Source organism: Rhinopithecus roxellana, chromosome 7, assembly GCF_007565055.1.
Source record: "Rhinopithecus roxellana isolate Shanxi Qingling chromosome 7, ASM756505v1, whole genome shotgun sequence".
Lineage (NCBI taxonomy): Eukaryota > Metazoa > Chordata > Mammalia > Primates > Cercopithecidae > Rhinopithecus > Rhinopithecus roxellana.
In genome coordinates, this window is record NC_044555.1 from 101774898 (window position 1) to 101799059 (window position 24162).

Here is a 24162-nt window from a genome sequence, read left to right on the forward strand (position 1 = left end):
ATTTAAGATGAGTCCTAAAGAGTAAATAGTTGTTAGCCAGGGCAGGAGTGTGGTTTGCCTCCCAGGAGAAACAGCAAATGCACAGGCTCTAAGGCAGGAAAGTCCTCAGCCCATTTAGAACTAAAGGAAAGCAGTGTGGCTGGAGCTTAGCAATGAAGGGGAAGAGTACCTGTGTCAGAGTAGTGGCCAAGAGCCAGATCTTACAGGGCCTGAAGGATTTTATTTTATTTTTAACTACCTGAATGCAACAGAGGCATTTATTGGATATAATGAGGGGAGGTGTATGCTCTAATTTTCTCATAAAATGTTCTGGCCGGGTGCGATGGCTCATGCCCATAATGCCAGCACTGTAGGAGGCCAAGGGGGGCAGATCACGAGGTCAGGATATCGAGACCATCCTGTCCAATATGGTGAAAACTTGTCTCTGCTAAAATACAAAAAAAAAAAAAAATGGCCAGGTGTGGTGGCACGCGCCTGTAGTCCCAGCTACTCAGGAGGCTGACACAGGGGAATCGCTTGAACCCAGGAGGCAGAGGTTGCAGTGAGCCAGGATCACGCCTCTGCACTCCAGCCTGGCGACAGAGTGAGACTCTGTCTCAAAGAAAAAAAATGTTCCTTGGATTGTCATATAGAGACTGGATTGGAGAAGGATAACAGGAGAAACTGAAAGACCAGTTCACCAGTTCACTGATTATTCAGTGGCCTAAGATCTGTGATAGATACAAAACAATTATGAAACATAATTTAAGGCATCATGGGATGTGGGTGGGAGCAGAACATGGGATGCCTGTGCAGGTCCACTGTTGCATATAACAACTGCGGGGGAAAAAAAAGTGGAAAAACTATGGGGTCCTGTCAGCTCAATAAAAGTCAGAGAAGGGGAGTATCTGTAGACCCAGAGAAGCTATTGTGAGGAAGACGAATCCGGGTCTGATCTAGAAAGGTGGATTGGATTGGAGGGTTTTTTTTGTTTTTCTTTTATTATTGTTTGAGGTGTTCTGGAAAGGGCTAGTAAAGTAAAGAGAGTAGCCTGGCTGGAGTGGATGTTATGAGCCTAACAAGTGAACAAACAGTGCCCAGTGGAAGCCCTTGCAAACCTCAGCAAGATTCAAAGCTGAGACAACCAAAGTGTTTGTTTTTCAGGGATGTTGTGCAACAACATTCAATGCTGACTTTCTACCTACTCCTGGAAGGAGAGGGATGCCCAACATGGTCCACAGAGCAGGGCAAGATTATGGGAAGAGAGATGCTGTGTATGTGATAGGAGTGACAACTCTAAAGAATGTATCTATTTGCAGTTCTCTTCACTTGATTCTGTTCCCCAATGACTGGTTTGGTGGGCATCCTGTGGGCACAGACCCACATGACTTCCACTTAGCTCTAGAGAATGGCCTTGTCAGAGCTGGTACTCTGAAAAATGCTCCTTGTTCCGGTTTTAACCCCAGGGCTCCAGGGATCCCTCAGATTTTTTTCAGTTGGGGAGCTTTTATTGATTCATATTATTTAGCCTCTCTCTCTCTCTCTCTCTCTCTCTCTCTCTCTCTCTCTCTCTCTCGATCCCTCGATCCTCTATTTTTTTTTCTATCCTCCCCTGGGTGTTGGCACTTTCTGGATTGCCTCAGTTATTTATGCCCTGCCTCCTTTCCTTCCAAAGATTATTCAGCATGTCTTCTTGCTGTCTTTCACCTCTCACCAGGTCCTCTTGGAGTCCATAGTGTCCTCAGCCATTCCTATGTTTGAGGCTCCCAGTGTCATCTATACCTACCTAACATGAATTTCCCTCTTCCTCCCTAACAGAACTCCAAATATCTGGATGTCAACGCCATCCCACTTCACCACAACCTTCGGGGACAGGTCCTAGTTATTCTGAAACTGTCAATACCTGGAATTTACCTAAGGGCCATTACTGGTTGAGGGCGGACAACCCTCTTAAAATGGCCTGATCATATTGAAGGGATGGCATTTTATTCCATAGTTAGGAAAGGTTTTCCCCTCTCTCTTGAGAGACAGAAACAAAGAAGAATGTACACTCTATCACAATAAACAGCCATCTTGTTACATTAGGGGTAATTCCAGCCTTAGGATGAAGCTGACACCAGGCATAGCAGAAGCTGACCAGAGATGGAAAGAACCTGGATCCTTAATGACTTCATTTAGTTACTGAATCAATGGCCCCTGATGCCTGTCCTACCTACTGTGCTCTTCCTGCTATGTGAGATCACAAACTTCCTTAATAGTTAAGCTAGTTTAAGGGGATTATTTTTATATACAGCTAAAACTCCCTATGCAATATAATTGATATAACAATATTGCCTAAAGAGTTTTCCATTTCATTCTGCTTAGAACTACTCCATTATTTACAATGGCTGTATAGTTTTTCTGAGTATTATTGCATCTTAATGTACTAATCCTTCCCATTATTTCTAAGCATTAAAGCCTTACTGAGTTTTTTGGTTTTTCAAAAATGCTAAAATAAAAATCCTATTATTGCATATATTTACATTCTTGCACACTTGGATATTTTCAAAGCCCAAGTACAGATTATTTGTATGACTACTCACTTTTGTTATAGTACAGTAATAGGCATAGAATTTCTAGGTTATAGAAATTCTTTTAATACTTATTTCCAACCTACCTTCCACAAATGTTGTACCAGTTCTCATTCTCACCATCACTGTACAAAACTGCCCATTTTTCTGAACCCTCATCTCTAGGTATGAATAATTAATAATGTCATGGATTCAGAAGTCAGACTGTCTATGTTCAACTCCAGCCTCATAAGTATATAGTAATGTGGCTTTGAATATGTGGTCCAATCTCCTTATAATAGTATCCGTAAACAATTTATATGGTTAGGGAAATTGAATGAGTAAGGTATGTAAAGCACTTAGATCATAAGTGGTCAATAAATGTTGATTGATGTTATTATCAAAATTATTTGACAAGTTGATACTTCAAAATGTTACTTGCTCTCATTTGCACTTCCTTGATTACTAGCTGATGTGGACTGAATGTTTCTGTTTCCACAAAATTAATATGTTCAAGCCCTAATCCTCAATGTAATGGTATTTAGAGGTAGGATCCTTAGAAGGTAATTAGGGTTAGATTATATCATGAGAGTAAGGCTCTCAGGAGGAGATTAGTGGCCTTATAAAAAGAAAAAGAGACACAGGATCTCTTTCTCTGCCTGTGGAGATACAGCAAGAAGGAAGTCATGTATAATACAAACTGGGAAGAAAACCCTATGTATAATACAAGCTGGGAAGAAAACCCTCACTGAACTCAACAATGCTGGCACTCTTACTCCAAACTCCAGACAGTGAGAAGTAAAATTCTGTTGTTTAAGCCACCTAGTCTATGGTATTTTGTTATAGCAGCTTGAGCTAAGATGTGGATGAAATTGATCATTTTTTCCATGTGTCTACTAGTCAGTCATAAAATTTTTTACCTTTCCTTTTTTCATCCATTTTATATTTGTATGTTCCCCTTTCCTTGATTGATTTGAATCAATTTACTTTATAGTTATAATATTAATCCTTTGTCTTTCCTATATGTAATATTTTTCAGTATTTCATTTGCTTGTTTTTGCATTGTACTTATACAAAATTTTGTTCTTTATGTAATAAAATCAGTTATTTTATGTTTAATTTCCTTGAGTCATATGCTGAGAAATGTCTTTAACATACTTGAATTAAATACTTATCTGTATTTTCTCCCAGTTTTATTATTATTGTACTCAATTTGTTAATCCATTTAACAACTTTGTTTCAAAGAATTCTTTTTTTTTTTTTTTTTTTTTTTTGAGACGGAGTCTCACTCTGTCACCCAGGCTGGAGTGCAGTAGCCGGATCTCAGCTCACTGCAAGTTCCGTCTCCCGGGTTTATGCCATTCTCCTGCCTCAGCCTCCCGAGTAGCCAGGACTACAGGCGCCCGCCACCTCGCCCAGCTAGTTTTTTGTATTTTTTAGTAGAGACGGGGTTTCATCATGTTAGCCAGGATGGTCTCGATCTCCTGACCTTGTGATCTGCCCGTCTCAGCCTCCCAAAGTGCTGGGATTACAGGCTTGAGCCACCGCGCCTGGACAAAGAATTCTTAAAAACATTGCAAAAAGATTATGTTTTTGTTTTTTGTTTTTTGTTTTTTGTTTTTTGAGACGGAGTCTCGCTCTGTGGCCCAGGCTGGAGTGCAGTGGCTGAATCTCAGCTCACTGTTTTTTTCTTTTTTTTGAGACAGAGTCTCGCTCTGTCGCCCAGGCTGGAGTGCAGTGGCATGATCTGGCTCACTGCAAGCTCCGCCTCCCAGGTTCACGCCATTCTCCAGCCTCAGCCTCCCGAGTAGCTGGGACTACAGGTGTCCGCTACCACGCCCGGCTAATTTTTTTGTATTTTTAGGAGTGACAGGGTTTCACCGTGTTAGCCAGGATGGTCTCGATCTCCTGACCTCATGATCCTCCCACCTCAGCCTCCCAAAGTACTGCTGGGATTACAGACGTGAGCCACTGTGTCCAGCCAAGATTATGTTTAAATGTTAAGTCAAAAAGGAACATAAAATAGTATATACAGTATGATCCAATTTTTATAGAATAAGATTCTATGTATGAATATTTCGTGTAGAAAAACCTAAACAAAAAGAAACTGAAATATTTAATAATATTTAGTAGAATTAAGATTTTTAATTTTTTCTTTCTCTGTGTTTTCCAAAATGATTGTTTATCATTTTTATCAGACATTTTAAAGTAAGTTTTTTTAATTTTAAAAACATGGTATATCTTTTAAAGATCTGGAATGGTGCTATTTAATAGAAATATATTATGAACTATAAATCTAATTTTAAGTTTTGTAGTAAACATAATTTAAAAGTAAAAAGAAACAGATAAAATTAATTTTAATAATATATTTAACACAGTATATCCAAAATGCTATCACTTCAACATATAATCAGTATAAAATTACTGATATTTCACTTCGTTGTACCATGTCTTTAAAATCCTGTGTGTACTTTATACTTTTAGCACATCTCCAATTGCATTAGTCACTTTTTAAGTTCTCAATATCCAAATATGGCTCATGTTACCTTATTGTAAGTTGCAGATTTGGAACATAAAAAGTATTGAATTCCACATTGGTCTGAATCTCAATCATCTGCTGAACCATTGCTTCATATCACTTTTGAAATGCAGTTGATATGAATTAAAGAACACAAACTGAAGTGCCTCTAGGGGCCAGGAAGGTAACTAGGTAATGTGAACAAGCTTTACTTTCTTTAAAGCTGAGTAAGGAAAGTAAAACGGAAACACCTGCCTTTCTAAAGGATTGAAACCAGCATTAGGCTACCTCCAGTCAACTGATGCAATGTGGGAATGCAAGCCCAGGGTTTACAAAACTCCTGGTTTTTCATGAAAATCTAAAATCTTGATTTTTCCTGTGGAATTTATCCATTATTAAATATCAGCAGTGATTCAAAAATCATACATCACTGTGTGATACAAACTATGTGCTTGTCAGATTTGATCCTCTTTAGGCCAAATTTTGACATCTGGGATCAATAAATACTTTTTAAAACCCACTAATGTTATTAACTTTGAAAGATTAGACTACCCATTTTTAGTGAATCAAAAGCATTTTTTCATTTTACCGCTTTATAACATTAACAGCTAGCATTTACTGAGAGCTTAGCATGTGAAGGGCATCTTGCTAAACACTTTCTGCATTTCATAGATAAGAGAAATAAAGCTAAGGCAGGTTGACCAACTTTGTTTAAGGTCACACACGGTGCTTGTAAGTGGTGGTGCCAATATTTGAAGTAAGGTCTCCTGACTCCAAAGTCCATGCTTCTACAAACACTCCTTTAAACCGCCTAGGAGTATCTATGTCTAGGTAATCAACCAATCTATCCCTTCCCACCATTACACCTCCCCCCACTTTTCACAAACGAACAACACACACACTCTCACACACTTTTCTTGGCCCTTTTGCTCATAAGAGTACTGTATACAGCTGACTTCTGTCTACCTTGATCTCGTTTTATTTCATCTTCCCCTCGTTTATGCTCATCCTACATCTCCTTTACAACACGTTTTTCCTTTTCTCACTTTCATCTTTCATTTTCTTTGCGTGGGAATGTTCCCCTTTTAATCACATTGATGAGGGAGGCCTTTAAGCAAGTGGTGTGCTCTTGACAGCAAATTGTGCACATCCCTTCTCAACTCTGCATTAAGTGACATCATGTTGGTAGCTGGAAATCAACTGTAGCCGGAGCATTACATAGTGGAAATAGGCTAACACTACAAATAGTTTAATGGAAACTCAGTTGTTAAACATTTATCAATATACAACTGCCTTTGTCCTTGTTAAGACATCTGATGGAAAGCTTGTCTTTATATCTGCCCATCTACCTTTTCCTTTGGTTCTGTAAATACTATCTTTTGGAATTCAAACTCTCACTACCTCCTTCAACTGATTATATTGATTCATAGCTTGTGTGGTAAATTTTATTCCTTTAACATTCATAAGAATTTTATTTTCTAGTTCTTTTGGGACAGTTTACTATAAATTCCCCGTGGAATGAAACTGCTTTTTATTCTTTTAAAAAAATCCATTTTAGTACCTCAAGTATCCATTAGTTAATAGCTGTTCTGATCTGTACTGAATGCATTTTCTTCACTGGGCTAGTCGAATATTACCGGCAGAACCCCCTTCAGCTCATTCTGCATTGGTTTGTGCCATGTTTTTGCATCTTTCCTTCTCTCTTAAGCTGCCTCTTACCCTACACTTATGCCATCTATTTCATAGTTCCTTTCCTTAAAATATTCTAAAATTTGTCATTGGTCTTCAAGTTTTGTTTCAACCGCATGCTGCTTCAAAGGATCTCCAAGCCTCTGCTCATGAGAGCATACTATTATTATTATTTCTCTTACTGAAGCACTTCCATTGCCCCACCTCCATGGGACTACTTCCAGATGATGTTGACTAGATGAACCCAATCTTTTCAGTATCATATTCACAGATATTTTCCTGCTTTATCCACAGAGATGGAAAATCATGTCTGTTGTCTATAAGATTTACTCATTTATAACTCTCATAGGACATCTTTATTTCCAAAATGTGAGGTCCTGAAGACTCACAATTATGTCCTTCATGTACAGTCAGTTGTCCCTCAATGTCCATGGGGGACTGGTGTCAGGAACCCCCAGGAATATAAAAATATGCAGATGCAGATGCTCATTTTCCTTAAATAAAATGACATAGAATTTGCCCATAACCTATACACATCCTCCTGTAAACTTTACACAATGTCTAGATTATTTTTAATACCTTATGCAATGCCTACATATAACTTTGTTAAATGCAGATTCAATGTAGTACATGGCATATTGCAAATTCAAATTTTTCTTGTTGAAACTTTATGGAATTTGTTTTTCCAAATATTTTCAATCCATGATTGGGTGAATCCATGGATGCAGAACCCACAGATATGAAGGGCCTACTGTATTTATGTTAGTCCCCTAAATTTTTTGCATCTTGAGAAAAAAAATGACTTCTTGGTGACATACTCCATCCCTTCTTCAATCAAACTGATTGATGAAATGGTTTCTTATGCTTGTTGGTTTATCCTGTTGTCTCAGTCCCATGCTTCCTCTAATAGCACTGTAATACAACTTGTCATTGCAGGTGTATACTCAATGGCAACAGTGAATGGTGATCTTGTAATTTATGCCTGCATCTTTCTGACTTTATCAGCCTGTAGCCACTTTTTTTTTCTTTTTGAGACAAAGTCTCGCTCTGTCACCCGGGCTGGAGTGCAATGGTGGGATCTCGGCTCACTGCAAGCTCCGCCTCCCGGGTTCAAGCAATTCTCCTGCCTCAGCCTCCCAAGTAGCTGGGATTACAGGCACCCGCCACCATGCCCAGCTAGTTTTCATATTTTTAGTAGAGATGGGGTTTCACCATGTGGGCCAGGCTGGTCTCCAACTCCTGGCCTCAGGTGATCCACCCATCTCAGTCTCCCAAAGTGCTGAGATTACAGGCATGAGCCACCACGCAGATTTTTTTTTTCTTCTAGAGTTAAACAAGTTACTTTGACAAATCTGAGTACATGTAACTATTTGACAAGACTTCTGAAAAATGCAGATATCAGAGTATCAAAAGACTGTTTGGGATTACTCAGTTGTGTGTGATGACCCTTCCTTATCCTCAGACTGTCTTAAATTTTCATTGCATAAACAGACCAGCTTTTCTGTTATCATTTGCTAGACTTTCAGAGTCTGTGACCCCAGACCTATGTTGGATCTGAGGCATTTTTTCAAACATGCATTCTTTTGTCAGCTTCTCAGTAGAAGGCTTTACATTAGGTGTTTCTTGTTATTTGTAACTTGATGAGGCCAATAGTGTTCCTCAAGCACATAATTAATTTTGCTTTAGTTTACATAGTTTGAGGTTAAAAATTAAGAGACCTGGCAGGGTGCAGTGACTCACACCTGTAAGCCCAACACTTTGGGAGGCCGAGGCAGGCAGATCACCTGAGGTCAGGAGTTCGAGACCAGCCTGACCAACATGGTGAAACCCCATCTCTACGAAAAATACAAAAATTAGCCAGTCGTGGTGGTGGGCACCTGTAATCCCAGCTACTTGGGAGGCTGAGACAGGAGAATCATTTGAACCTGAGAGGCAGAGGTTGTAGTGAGCTGAGACTGTATTATTGCACTCCAGCTTAGGCAACAAGAGTGAAACTCCATCTATCTATCTATCTATCTATCTATCTATCTATCTATCTATCTATGTATCTATCTGAGACCACTGAGAATTTGAATACTGACTGGACATTAAGAAATTTTTGTCCATTTTTATTTGTGATAATGGTGCTGTGGTTGTTTTTAAAAGTCTTTAGAGACTGTATTAGTTATCTATTGTGTAACAAATCACCCCAAAATTTAGCAGCTTACAAGAACGTTCATTTATCATCCCAGAGATTCCGTGAATCAAAAGTCTGGGTGTGGCTTATCTGGATCTTCCACCTCAGGGTCTTTTAGAAAGCTGTAATCAAGATGTTAGCCTGGGCCACAGTTTTATCTGAAGACTAAGCTGGGCAAGAATCTGATTCCAAACTCACCTTTGTTGTTTTGGCAGGATTCAATTCCTTGAGGACTATTAGACTGAGGGCCTCAGTTCCTCACTGGCTGTTGACTGGCGAACACTCTCAATTCCTTGCTATATGTGCCTCTCCAACATGGCAGCTTGTTTCATCAAAGCCAGCAAGTGGGAGGAAGGAGGAAGGAAGAGAGACAAGGAATCCGCTAGCAAGATGACAATCACAATCTTCTGTAACATAATCACAGAAGTGACATCCTGTCACTTTTGCTGTGTACTATTGATTAAAAGTAAGACAGTGATTTTACCTACACTCCATAGGAGGGATAACTACACTAAGGCATGAACACTCTATCCAAGGCTAACATGAAATTTACATATCTCAGTTCTGCCAATGGGAATTTTTATGTGCTTCATTTGCTTTTGTAAGCTCACTGAATAGTTCTTTGGATCTGGATCTGTTGTTAGCTTGTATTTCTTTTTAACATAATCCATGTTAAGAAAAATACAATTGAGTACAAAAGAAATCACCCAATATCCCACAAAAGATAACAAAATTCAAATTGTTGTGTAATAAATCTAATGCTTTTTTCATGATCTCATCCTTTACATTTTAATGCTTCCCTGAACAGAATTCAGATATTCTTTATATTCTGCAAGTTATCATGGCTTTTAAGAATTGATACCGGCCAGGTGCAGTGGCTCACGCCTGTAATCCCAGCACTTTGGGAGGCCGAGGCGGGCGGATCACGAGGTCAGGAGATCGAGACCATCCTGGCTAACACGGTGAAACCCCGTGTCTACTAAAAAACACAAAAAAATTAGCCGGGCATGGTGGCGGCTAATAATGTGTATGAATCCACATTTTCAAGAAAGTCCCCTGGTGATTCTCACACAGGTGGCAGATTAGCATAGTTTTAGAAACACTGTGACATTACTAAATGAACCCAGTGTTCCTTTAGGAATGGCAAGTAATCTAAGTTACACATCCAACAGACATTTTAATCCTGAGAACAGGAGGTATGCTGGACTAGTGAGACCTACTTTGAGCACTCTGCTATATATCTGAAGGGAAAATCTGAGGATGGGAGTCTTGCATAATAGGTGTGGATGGGAGAAAAAACAGGTAAACACAGGTCTCACACAAATGACCTCATTCCAGTCATGTGAAGGAAATGCCACCCCCAATTTATACAAGTTCCTGGGTTTATTTACCTGGCTAAGAGATCCAAATTTGATCAGCAAGTATTTTTTCCTTTTTTAAAAAACTTTTAGGTTCCAGGGTACATGTGAATGTTTGTTACATAGGTGAATTCCTGTCATGGCCGGGGGCAGGTGGGGGGGTTGTTGTACAGATTATTTCATCACCCAGGTATTAAGCACAGCACCCAATAGTTATCTTTTAGGTTCCTCTTCCTCCTCCCACTCTCCACCCCTACAGATCCCAGTGTGTTGTTCCCTTTTTTGTATTCATGAGTTTTCATTTAGCTCCCACTTATAAATGAGAACACACAGTATTTGGTTTTCTGTTCCCACATTAGTTTGCTAAGGATAATAGCCTCCAGCTCTATCCATATTCCCACAAAAGACATGATTTCTTTATTTTTATGGCTGTATAATATTCCATGATGTACATTTTCTTTATCCAGTCTCTCATTGATGGACATTTATGTTGATTCCATGTCTTTGCTATTGTGAGTAGTGCTGATCAGCAAGTATTTATTAAGTGACTCTATTGCTTTCAAAGGTTATTTAAAAAGGTTTCCAATTCTTCTTAAATTACAGAAAATATAAAAAATACATTAACCCATCTAATAGAATGAGTTCCTATATTAATCCTTTGGTATATTTAATTTCAGTACTTTTCATGTATTAAGTAGATTAATATAAATTTTTAAACAAAAAAATAGAGATTGTTTTTTAAAGCTGCTTTATTAACTTCACAATATATAATGAGCATCTTTCCATGCAATAGGTAAAATTCTTCTGCTAACAAAAATCTTACAGACTGGTTCAAAAACACAATATTCAATTAGAAGCTGGTAATAGGAGACCCACGTAAACAAGTGACAGGTAAAGGTTTACAACAAGGGCACATCATGAACATGTAAATTTCGAAAGCAGGGGTCTGTCTCCCTAATAACTTTAGGGAAATCATCAGGATTCAGGGCATAAGGCAAAACTCATCGTGATGGTCATGGTGAGGGGGATCAGTGCTGACTGCCCGCAGACTATGACTCAACTGCTTTTCCCTCAGCTTTTCCATCAGCTGTCTCACCTCCTCCCCAATCCTTTCCATATTCTCTTCCCTCATCCTTGCCTGTGGTTCTCCAAGCCTATGCATCATATCCCATCTATACTGCAGGATGGGCTGCCTAACGCGGAACCGCCTACGATTTCCTCTGGGCACACAGTATTCACCAGCATCCAAAGGGAGGGCCAAGGGCTCCCCTTTATTAGCAACTTGCTCCTTTTCTTCCTTTTCTTCATTTTCTTGATTGGTATTTTCCATGCTGAGATTGTTTACCGCTCGTTTCTCTTTGGACTCCATTACTCCTAGGAGACAAAAGGAGAGAGAAGGGGCTGAACAGCTGGTGAACGCTTCAGTACCGAGGACAGAGGCACGGATACTCATTTTTCAGGATTCCGCGTCATGGATATCAACATGTTTTGTTTTAATTTCATGTTTCCCACCAGAGAGGCTTAGTGCGCCCACTAGGGGGCCCCCATTCGAGCCCCCCACCCCCGCCCCAACGACCTCTCGTGTCTTCCCCTCCCTTCCCACAAACCCACCATTTTCCCTACAGATCCATCCCCAGATCTCGGCAGGCACCAAAATGGAGGACGGGAGATGGGGGAGTTGGGAGGGGACCTCAGACTGCACTCTGCACCCGCCCCCACCACCGTCCCTCGCACTGACCTGGGCCTATCCTTGCAGTCTCCTCCTTCTCCCGATTGTCGCCGCGAGGTGCGCCGCCGGGACACTTGGCCCCGCAGACCTGCAGACGGGCTGGGGCGCGGGGAGCGGGGGCTGCTGCAGCGGAACGCTAGCGAGGAACCGCGGGCACCCGGCTCCTTCCGCGCCCAGGGCCCTCCTCACTGCCAGCGCCCCGCGTCTCCCGCCCCCCGCCCCCACCCTCGGCCGCCCCGCCCCCCGTGATGTTCACCGTTTTCCTGCAAGGACTCGGGAATGGTTTTCCATCGCTCTTGGTTGCTCTGCTGCCCCTGGAGCCCCAGCCACCCCTGCTTCCCCACCCCAGGGGACCACTATGTTCTCAAGAATGTTGGGTTGTGGAGAAAGCTGGCCGGGACCCCCTGCGCTGTTCTGCGCCCTTCAGGGGGTCGGTAAGCCGCCGCTGGCCTGGTCAGGGCGCACCGGCCCGGGGGCCCTTACCTGCTCCGCTTTCCCCCGGGCCGGATGCCAGCCCGCCGAGCGCAGGGCAGCGGGGAGCTGGTAGCTAGACGCGAGTGACGACTGCGCCGAAGGCTGCTTAGCTCTGCAGCTCCCAGTCACGTGAGGGCCGTGCGTCACCGCCAAGCTCACCCTCCTTCCCACCAACCCCCACGGGCCGGCTGCCAGTCAACTGGTACTCCCCTCTTGGAACACACAGACACCCCCCTTCTCCCATCTGTGCGCGGTGCCCCAGTGCGCACAGCCCCGTCACTCATCTCGTCCTCTCCAATCTGAGGGCCCACAAGTGGCATCATCGCCTTGCGGTTGGAGTTTACCCATCTTCAGTTACTTGGGAGGGTCTGTACCTTTCCTTTCCCCCACCCCAAACCCCCGGACCCTGGCCTTGGCCTTTTCTGCTTTCTCTCCTCTTCTCCCTGGCTATGTATATGCTTCCTAATAATTTCTCTTTAATTCCTTTTTAAAAATCAGCATGCTTCACAAAATTGAAAATAATCAAATTTTATTTTTGAAAGAAACACTTCAACCTGGGAAAGTAATATATTTATATATAGTTTATGTTCATCTATAGCACACAGAAAACATTTTCTCTGGGCTCCACATCATCATTTTTAGAGCATTCTCACTTGTTTGAAATTTTTATGGAAAAAAAGGAGAGAAAATTTTCCTGAACACAGTTAGTGTTTTCAAAATAATCTGTGAAGTAAATCTTCAGGAAACAGTTCTGTTGTCAGATCTTGGCCATTTTATGTAAATAATCTACCTTTTCATCCTTCTGAGACAAATTTCAAGTTTAAGAAACATTTTTATTTTATTCTATTATAATAAACATTCATTAAATATGAAAAAACATTTGCTGACAACTAATGCCACCTGCTAAAATTAGTGGCTTTCACTGTTGATGGTTTGAAGATCTAAGCAAAAGGAAGAGCTGTGAGGCCAAGGCAGGTTGAGTGATGCAGAGATAGAGCATCCCTGCCCTGACAAGAGGTTGGGAAGGTGCTGCTCTTTCACTGTTATATTACAGAGCTTCTTAATTCTTACGTTCGGACTCCTAATTCTGTTGCTTACTCCAAAAATATAGATGGACAGGTGACCAAGGTGGTGACCTTAATATATCACTTTACCTCCTTCCCTCCATTTCTTCCCCAAATTCCCACCTAGTGACTCACTTCTGAGCATAGTTGGGAAGTCTCTTCCCATTCTGGAAACCAGAATAGGGCTTTTCTACAGCTCTGTGGTGAGAGATTCCAAGAAAAGCCTAGAAGTAATTGAGGAGGTGGGAGGAGTGGGGAGCAGTTCTCAAACCTGCTTGCTCTCTTCTCTCTTTCACCCACCCCAGGGAAAAGCCTCTTTGGGACATTTTTGCTATCTTTCACCTGATTTTGTAGTGCAGAATACTGAGACCCTCACCCTAACTGTCTCACATCCAGGTCACCCAGAAGAGCCTCGTCTTGCTGCAGGGTCACTATCTGCCAGTCCATGCCCGCTCTGATACCTCTTCATTTATGCTAGGGCCCGAGGAACACTCTCCACTGACCATTCTCACTATATTGGCTTTCTCAACTCAGAAGCCCGTAATACTACTATTTCTTCTTTTTCTTCTTCTTTCTTCCTTCTTCCTTCTTTTCTCTCCTCTCTCCTCTCTCCTCCTCCTCCTCTCTCCTCTCTCCTCTCCCCTCTCCCCTCTCCCCTCTCCCCTCTCCCCTCTCCCCTCCCCTCCTCCTCCTCCTCCTCCTCCTCCTCCTCCTCCTCCTCCTCCTCCTCCTCCTCCTCCTCCTCCTCTTCTTCTTCTTCTTCTTCTTCTTCTTCTTCTTCTTCTTCTTCTTCTTCTTCTTCTTCTTCTTCTTCTTCTTCTTCTTCTTCTTCTCTTCCTCCTCCTCCTCCTCCTTCTTCTTTTTTCTTCTTCCTCTGTCTCTCTCCCTCGCTCTCTCTCATCACTTCTTCTCACTTTAGACATGTTTATTTTCCTTTGTTTTTTACCTTAGTACTCACCCATTGACCAACCCAGAAATGTGGCTACTATCCTTGAATCGCTCTACATTGTCCCTCATGTTCAAATAATAACCAAGTCTGGTTAAGTCTCAATTTATTTATTTTTTTATTTTTTTATTTTTTTAGATGGAGACTCACTCTGTCAGCCAGGCTGGAGTGCAGTGGCACGATCTTGGTTCACTACAACCTCTGCCTCCCAGGTTCAAGGGATATTCCTGCCTCAGCCTCCAGAGTAGCTGAGACTACAGGTGCATGCCACCATGCTCAGCTAATTTTTATTTTTATTTTTATTTTTAGTAGAGATGGGGGTTCAGCCATGTTAGCCCCACTGGTTTCAAACTCCTGACCTTAGGTGATCTGCCAACCTCGGCCTCCTGATTGCTGGGATTACAGGCGTGAGCTACCCCACCCAGCCTCAATTTATCTTTTAGAAACAACTTTATGGAGATACAATTTACAATCCGTAAGATTTGCCCATTTAAAGTGTAAAATTCAATGGTTTTTAATATATTCATAGATACATGCAATCATCATCACAGTCAACTTTAGGATATTTTCATCACCTCAAAAAGTGACCTCCTGGCCGGGCACTCACACCTGTAATCCCAGCACTTTGGGAGGCCGAAGCGGGTGGATCACGAGGTCAGGAGATCGAGACCATCCTGGCTAACACGGTGAAACCCCATGTCTACCAAAAATACAAAAAAATTAGCCAGGCATGGTGGCGGGCTCTTGTAGTCCCAGCTACTCCGGAGGCTGAGGCAGGAGAATGGCCTAAACCCGGGAGGCGGAGCTTGCAGTGAGCCGAGATCGAGCCACTGCACTCCAGCCTGGGCGACAGAGAGACTTCGTCTCAAAAAAAGAAGCGACCTCCTATTCTTTTGCTGTCACTCTCCTATTCCCCCATCCTCTTCATACCAAAGCAATTATTAATATGTTTTCTGTCTATACATCTCCCTATTTTGACATTTCATAGGAATAAAATTGCATAATATGTATTCTTTGGAAATTGGATTTTTTATTTAGCATGATGTTTTTAAGCTTTATGATTCCAATATGACTACTCATTTGAGGAATTGCCAAACTATTTTCCAAAGTGGCTGAATATTTTACATTCCTACCAGTAGTGTATGACGGTTTTGATTTCGCCACATTCTTGTCAACATTTGTTATTATCTGAAATTTTGATTCCAGCCATTTTAGTGGGGGTGAAGTGGTATATCATGGTGGTTTTTATTTGCATATCCTTGATGACTAATAATGTGGTACATCTTTTCATGTGCTTATTGGTCATTCGTATATCCTCCTTGGATCAATGTCTATTCAAATCTTTGTGCACTTTTTATTCGAGTTATTTTTATTATTGAGTTGCAAGCGTTTTTATATATTCTAGACAGAAATCCCTTACTACATACATGATTTGCATATATTTTAGCCCATTCTGTGGAGTTTTTAATCACTTTCATAATGGTGCCTTTTGAAACACAATGGTGTTTGGCCAGGCACGGTGGCTCATGCCTGTAATTCCAGCAATTTGGGAGGCCAACGCGGGTGAATCACTTGAAGTCAGGAGTTTGAGACCAGCCTGGCCAGCATGGTGACCCCGCCTTTACTAAAAATACAAAAAATTAAACGGGTGTGGCAGCACCTGCCTGTAGTCCCAGCTACTCAGGAGGCTGAGGCAGGAGAATCGCTTGAACCTGGGAGGTGGAGGTTGCAGTGAGCCGAGATTGCACCACTGCACTCCAGCCTGAGCCGCAGATCGAGACTCTGTCTCAAAAGAAAAAAAAAAAAAAAAAAAAAAGAAGAAAAGAAAAGAAACACAATAGTTTTTAATTTTGATGAAGTCTAGATTATCTTTTTCTTTGCTGCTTCTGGTATTGGTGTCATATCTAAGAATCTTTTGAATTCAAGAGTCATTTGAATCTAAGAATCCTTTGTAATCCAAGGTCACAAATATTTATCCCTATATTTTCCTCTAAGAGTTTTATAGTTCTAGCTCTTCCAGTTAGGTCTTTGACTCAGTTTGAATTAATTTTTTATAAGGCGGGAGGTAAGAGTGTAACTTCATTCTTTTATATGTGGCTATCCAGTTGGCCCAGCATCTTTTGTTGAAAAGACTATTATTTCTCCACTGAATTGTCTTGGAACCTTTGTCAAAATTCAGTTGAGATTAGTCATGTTGTTTTACTTTTGGACTCTCAAAACAATTCCATTGGTCGGGTGTGGTGGCTCACGCCTGTAATCCCAACACTTTGGGAGGCCAAGGGGGGGCAGATCACTTGAGGTCAGGAGTTTGAGACCAGCCTGGGCAACATGGCAAAACCCTGTTCCTACTAAAAAAAAAATAGAAAAATTAGCTGGGAGTAGTGGAGTGTGCTTGTAGTCCTAGCTACTCAAGAGGCCGAGGCAGTAGAATCACTTGAACACAGGAGGTGGAGGTTGCAGTAAGCTGAGATCATGCCACTGCACCCCAGCCCGGGTGACAGAATGAGACTCCATCTCAAAATAAAATAAAATAAAATAAAATAAAATAAAATAAAAGTTAGAAATTATTAAGTGTAATGAGGAAGGCATGTCAAAAGCCAAAATAGGGCCAGGTGTGGTGGCTCACGCCTGTAATTCCAGCATTTTGGGAGGCTGAGGTAGGCAGATTACGAGGTCAGGAGTTTGAGACCAGCCTGGCCAACATGGTGAAACGCTGTCTCTACTAAAAATACAAACATTAGCCAGGCGTGGTGGCCTGTGCCTGTAATCCTAGCTACTCAGGAGGCTGAGGCAAGAGAATCGCTTGAACCCGGGAGGTGGAAGTTGCAGTGAGCCAGCACTGTGCCAGTGCACTCTAGCCTGGGCACAAAAAGGCAAAACATCCTTATTGCTAATATGGAGAAAGTTTTAGTGGTCTGAATAGATCAAACCAGCCACAACACTCCCTTAAGCCAAAGCCTAATGCAGAGCAAGGCATTAACTCTCTTCAGTTGTGTGAAGGTTGAGAGAGGTGAAGAAGGTGCAGAAGAAAGATTTGAATCTAGCAGAGGCTGGTTCACGAAGTTTGAGAAAAGACATTATCTCTATAACATAACAGCACAAGGTAAAACAACAAGTGCTGATATAGAAGCTACAGCAAGTTACCCAGAAGATTTAGCCAAGATAATTGATGAAGGTGGCTACACCAAATGACAAATGTTCAATGTAGATGAAACCACCTTCCATTGGAAGAAGATGCTATCTAATACTTTCATAGCTAGTGAGAAGTCAATGCATGACTTCAAAGCTTTAAAGAACAGACTCACTCTCCTTAGGGACTTATGCAGCTGGTGACCTGAAGTTGAAGCCAATGCTCATTGACCATTCTGAATATCCTAGGGTCCTAAGGAATTTTGCTAAATCTACTCTACTTGTGCTCTAGAAATGGAACAACCAACCAAGGCTGGATGATAGCATATATGTTTACAGCATGGTTTATTGAATATTTTAAATTAACTACTGAGACCTATTGCTCAGTAAAAAAGATTCCTTTCAAAATATTACTGCTTATTGACAATGTACCTAGTTATTGAAGAGCTCTGATGAAGATGTGCAAAGTGATCAATGTTGTTTTCGTAGCTGCTAATACAGCATCCATTTTGCAGCCCATGGATCAAGAAGTAATTTCGACTTTTGAGGTTTATTATTTAAGAAATACATTTCATAAGACAATAGCTGCCATAGATAGTGATTCCTCTTATGGATTAGGACAAAGTAAATTGACAATCTTCTGGAAGGGATTCATCATTCTAAATGCTATTAAGAACATTTCTGAATCATGGGAGGAGGTCAAAATATCAACATTAACAGGAGTTTGGAAGAAGTTGATTCCAATTATCATGGATGACTTTGAGGGTTTCAAGACTTTAGTAGAGGAAGTCACAGCGGATATGGTGGAAATAGCAAGAGAACTAGAATTAGAAATAGAGCCTGGTCCAGGCATGGTGGCTCACGCCTGTAATCCCAGCACTTTGGGAGACTGAGGCAGGCAGATCACGAGGTCAGGAGTTCGAGACCAGCCTGACCAACATGGTGAAACCACATCTCTACTAAAAATACAAAAATTAGCCAGGCGTGGTGGCATGCACCCATAATCCCAGCTATTCAGGAGGCTGAGGCAGGAGAATGGCTTGAACCCGGGAGGTGGAGGTTTCAGTGAGCCAACATCACACCACTGCACTCCAGCCTGGGTGACAGAGCAAGACTCCATCTCAAAAAAAAAAAAAAAAAAAAAAGGTAGAGCCTCAAGATGTGAATAAATTGCTGCAATGTTATGATAAAACTTAAATGGATGAGGAGTTGTTTCTTATGGATGAGCAAAGAAAGTGGTTTCTTGAGATGGAATCTGCTCCTGGCGAAGATGCTGTGAACAATGTTGAAATGACAACAAAGGATTTAAAATATGCCATGAACTTAGTTGATACAGCAATGGCAACGTTTGAGAAGATTGATTCCAATTTTGAAAGAAGTTCTACTGTGGGTAAATGCTATCAAACAGCATCACATGCTACAGAGAAATCTTTCACGTAAGGCAGAGTCCATCAGTGGAGCAACAACTTCATTATTGGCTGGGCATGGTGGCTCACGCCTGTAATCTCAGCACTTTGGGAGGCCAAGATGGGTGAATCACGAGGTCAGAAGATCGAGACCATCCTGGCTAACACGGTGAAACCCCGTCTCTCCTGAAAACACAAAAAATTAGCCAGGAGTGGTGGCGGGCGCCTGTATCCCAGCTACTTGGGAGGCTGAGGCAGGAGAATGGCGTGAACCTGGGAGGTGGAGCTTGCAGTGAGTGGAGATCATGCCACTGCATTCCAGCCTGGGCGACAGAGCAAGACTCCGTCTAAAAAAAAAAAACAACAAAAACTCTTCATTGTTGTCTTTTTTTAAATGTAAGAGTCAGAAGTCTCACTAGGCTGACCAGGGTGAACTCAAACTTCTGCAGTCAAGGGATACTCTCTCCTCAGCCTCCCAGGTATCTGGGACTACAGGCATGTGCCACTGTACCCAGCCATTGTTGCCTTATTTTAACAGATTGCCACAACCAACCCAATCTTCAGCAACCATCACCCTGATCAACAAGCAGCCGTTAACATTGAGGTAAGACTATTTATCCTTTCAGCAAAAAGATTATGACTCACTGAAGGCTTGGATGATCATTAGCATTTTTTAGCAATAAAGTGTTTTAAAATTAGGCTATTTACATTTTTTTCTTTTTTTTTTTTTTTTTTTTTCTGAGATGGAGTCTTGCTCTGTCCCCAGGCTGGAGTGCAGTGGCACGATCTTGGCTCACTGCAAGCTCCACCTCCCAGGTTCATGCCATTCTTCTGCCTCAGCCTCCCAAGTAGCTGGGACTACAGGTGCCCGCCACCATGCCCAGCTAATTTTTTGTATTTTTAGTAGAGACGGGGTTTCACCGTGTTAGCCAGGATGGTCTCGATCTCCTGACCTCGTGATCCACCCGTCTCGACCTCCCAAAGTGCTGGGATTACAGGCGTGAGCCACGTGCCCAGCCTACATTTTTCTAAACATAATGCTATTGCACTCTTAATAGACTATAGTGCAGTGTAAATATAACTTTTGAAATAATTTCAAAGGTATTACAAGAAAACTATAGAACAGTACCCCTTATGGATACTGATGCAAATATCCTCAAAAAAATACTTGCAAGCTAAATTCAACAGGATATTAAAAGGTTATACATGATGACCAAGTGGGATTTATTCCTCGAATACAAGTGTGCTTCAACATATAAAAATCAAGTAATGTAATGTACCACATTAACAGAATGAAGGGGGAAAATGCACATAATTATCTCAATTTAGAAAAAGCATTTGACAAAACTTATACCCTTTCACAATTGAAAACAATAAACTAGGAATAGAAGGAAATTATGTTAACATAATAAAGGCCATATATGAAAAACCCACAAGTAAATTCATACTCAATGGTGAGAGACTGAAAGTGTTTCCTCTAAGATTGGAATAAGAAAAGAATGCCCACTCATGCCATTTCTATTAAACACAGTACTGGAAGTCCTAGCTAGAACAATTAAGCAAGCAAAATAAGTAAAAAGGCATTCAAGAAATAAAATTAGTTAGTTCTGTTTGCAGTGGAAATAATTTTATATGTGGAAAACCCTAAAGACTCCACCAAAAATCTGTGAGAAGTAATAAATGAATTCAGCAATGTTGATGGATACAAAATCAATACACAAGGCTGGGTGTAGTAACTCATTCCTGTAATCCCAGCACTTTGGGAAGCTGAGGTGAGAGGATTGCATGAGGCCATGAGTTTGAGACCAGCCTGGGCAATATAGCAAGACTCTGATCTACAAAAACAATTATTTTAAAAATTAGCCACCTGTGGTGGTGCATGCCTATAGACCTAGCAACTCAGGAGGCTGAAACAGGAGGATTGCCTGAGTGCAGGAGTTCAAGGTTACAGTGAGCTATGATCACACCGCCGCACTCCAGCCTGAGTGACAGAGTGAAACTCTGGCTCTTAAAAAAAAAAATTATTTACATTTTTATACACTAACAGTGAGCAATCTGAAAGAATAATTAAAAAACAATTTCATTTAAAGTACTTATGATTAAACTTAACCAAGGAAGCGAAAGACTTGTACACTAAAAAGTACAAAATGTTACTGGAAGAAATTTAAGAAGACAAATAAATGCAAAGACATCCTGTGTTCATGGATTAGAAGACATTGTATTGTTAAAATATCAATACTACCCAAAGTGATCTATGGATTCAATGCAATCCCTATCGACATCACAATGATTTTCTCGCAGAAATCAAAATCTATCCTAAAATTCATATGGAAACTCAAAGGACCCGATTAGCCAAAACAATCTTGAAAAAGAACAAAGTTTGAAGTCTCCCACATCCTGATTTCAAAGCTTGATACAATGCTACAGTAACCAAAACAGTGGTACTGGCAGAATGACAGACATGTAAACAAATAGAATTGGTAGTCTAAAAACAAATCCTGGCATAAATGGTCAAATGCTTTTCAACAGGGTGCAAAGACTGTTCAGTGAGGAAAGTACAGTCTTTTCAACAAATGTTGTTGGGAAAACTGGATATCCACACAGGAAAGAATGAAGTTATACCCTTACATTATACCATAAACAAAAATTAACTCAAAATGGATGAAAGATAAAATTATAAGAGCTAAAAGCATGAAACTCTTAGCAGAAGACACAGGGACAAGCCTCATAATATTGGATGTCATAATGATTTCTTGGATATGACACTAGAAGAACAGGAAACAAAAGAAAATAACAGATAAATTGTACTACATCAAAATGAAAGACTTTTGTGCATCAGAGGATGTAGTAATGGAATGAAAAGGGAAAATATTTTCAAATCTTGTATCTGATAAGAGATTAATATCTAGAAAATATAAAGAACTCCTACAACTCAGCAAGAACAACAACAGAAAACAACCCAATTCAAAAATGGGCAAAGGACTTAGACATTTCTCCAAAGAAGACATACAAGTAGCAATAAACACATGAAAGATTTTAAGTGTGTTTTGGATAAAGAGCCAAGAGTGTGGCTGGATACCTTTTGCTAAAGACATTTAATGTGTGATTAATAAATCCAATCAATCCTCTAAGCCCAATTGAGGAAAAATATATAGTATCCAGAAAGTATCTGTGGATAACCCTCTTGTCTGATGGCATGGATCCCTTTGACACACACAGGAGACCCACAAGGTTTTTTTAGAAGAACGTTATACCACTAAAAACACTGCCAGCTTGACCTGAAGAAAATAAAAAAAGGGAAAAATGAAAGAAAGCTATCAGACATCTAGGATTCTACAGGCAGTAAAAAGGATGATAGAGTTACTTGACTGTTAACATCTGGCATCCTTTAAGATAAAGGAAGACTCAGAGGGCAGAGCCATGGATACAGAGGAGGAGGCCAGTAGAGCAGTGATGCCTTTGTGGCCCAGACAATAAAGCATCAAGCCACAGAGGGTAATTCTCAGGCCTTGAAACCCTGCCAGGTTTCTGTTTTTTGTTTTTTGAGGCAGAATCTCACTCTGTCGCCCAGGCTGAAGTGCAGTGGTGTGATTTTGGCTCAGTGCAACCTCCACCTCCCGGGTTCAAACAATTCTCCTGCCTCAGCCTCCCGAGTAGCTAGGATTACGGGTGCCTGCCACCATGCCTGGCTAATTTTTGCATTTTTAGTAGAGATAGGGTTTCACCATGTTGGCCAGGCTGGTCTAAAATTCCAGACCTCAAGTGATCCACCTGCCTCGGCCTCCCAAAGTGCTGGGATTATAAGTGTGAGCCACCGCGCCCAGCAAAACCCTGCTAGGTTTCAAACATGCTTGAATCAGTGACTGCTTTTATTATTTCATATTCTCCCCTTCAGAATGGGGATGTGTATTCTATACCTGTCCTGCCAATGAATTTTGGAAGCAGGTTGCTTGTTTTCTGGTTTTACAAGTCCACAGATGGAAAGGAATTTTGCCCCTACATGGTTCATAGATCAGATTTCACTCATACCTGATTTAGATGATATTTGGGACTTTTTGAGTTGTTGGTATTTAGACAGGGTATTTGACTTACAGCTGATGCTGGAATGCATTAACTTTTGGATATGGTGGGACGGGGTGAATGTATTTTTCACATTAGATGGATAGGAATTTTCAGGGGCCAGAGGGTACAATGTAGGAGGTTGAAGAGTGGCCTCCAAAAGATATGTCACCTGGAACTTCAGAATGGGACTTTATTTGGAATAAATGTCTTTGCAGATATTAATGTAGGGATCTAGATATGAAATTACCCTGGATTAGGGTGAACTATAAATCCAGTGAGTGTCTTTGAAAGGGAAAGAAGACACTGAAAAAAAGACAATGTGAAGATGGAGGCAGAGATACCAGTTATGCTGCCACAAGCTAAAAATCAGCAGCAGCAACCAGAAGCTGGAAGAGGCAAGGAAGGATTCTCCGCTAGAGCCTTTGGATGGAGCATGGCCCTACTGGCATCTTAATTTTGGATTTCTGACCTCCAGAACTGTGAGAAAAGAAATCTGTGCAGTTTTAAACCACCTAGTTTGTGGTACTTTATTATGGCAGCTCTAGGAAACTACTACGTCAATACAGACACGATTCCCCACATGCACATGTGTGTGCACACATACAATGTTATTTTTCTGAAAATAAGTTTTTAGCTTTTTTTTCTAAATTACCATCTTATCTCAATGACTGCAGTTATGTTTTTGTAGTTATTATAGTTGGATAGCTTTTCATAGATTTTGGGGGGGCCACTGCAATTGCTTTTTATTTTTTACTTTGAAATTATTACTACTATTTTGGAGACAGGGTCTTGCTCTGTCACCCAGGCTAAAGTGCAGTGGTGCAATCTCGGCTCAGTGCAACCTCTGTTTCCTGGGTTCAAGCGATTCTCCTGCCTCAGCCTCCCAAGTAGCTGGGACTACAGGCATGTATCACCACACCTGGCTAATTTTTGTAGTTTTAGTAGAGACAAGGTTTCACCATTTTGGTCAGGCTGGTCTCGAACACCTGACAAGTGATCCATCTGCCTCAGCCTGCCAAAGTGCTGGGATTACAGGCTTGAGCCACCGTGCCTGACTGCAATTGCTTTTTATAACGATTTGAG

The 24162-nt window shown here is 41.2% G+C and overlaps 1 protein-coding gene across 1 annotated transcript; it reads right to left on the reverse strand.

The window, feature by feature from the left end:
- Positions 1–11004: 11004 nt before the first annotated feature.
- BEX1 (brain expressed X-linked 1) lies at positions 11005–12707 on the reverse strand. Its single transcript, XM_010383484.1, has 3 exons — positions 12482–12707; positions 12008–12097; positions 11005–11643 (listed from the first exon to the last, which is right to left on the reverse strand). The coding sequence occupies exon 3, from the start codon at positions 11636–11638 to the stop codon at positions 11252–11254; it is 387 nt and encodes a 128-aa protein (XP_010381786.1). The 5' UTR covers positions 11639–11643; positions 12008–12097; positions 12482–12707; the 3' UTR covers positions 11005–11251.
- Positions 12708–24162: the final 11455 nt, after the last annotated feature.

Coding starts and splice junctions, on each gene's coding strand:
- BEX1 (XM_010383484.1), bottom strand. CDS start 11,638: ATGGAGTCCAAAGAGAAACGAGCGGTAAACAATCTCAGCATGGAAAAT.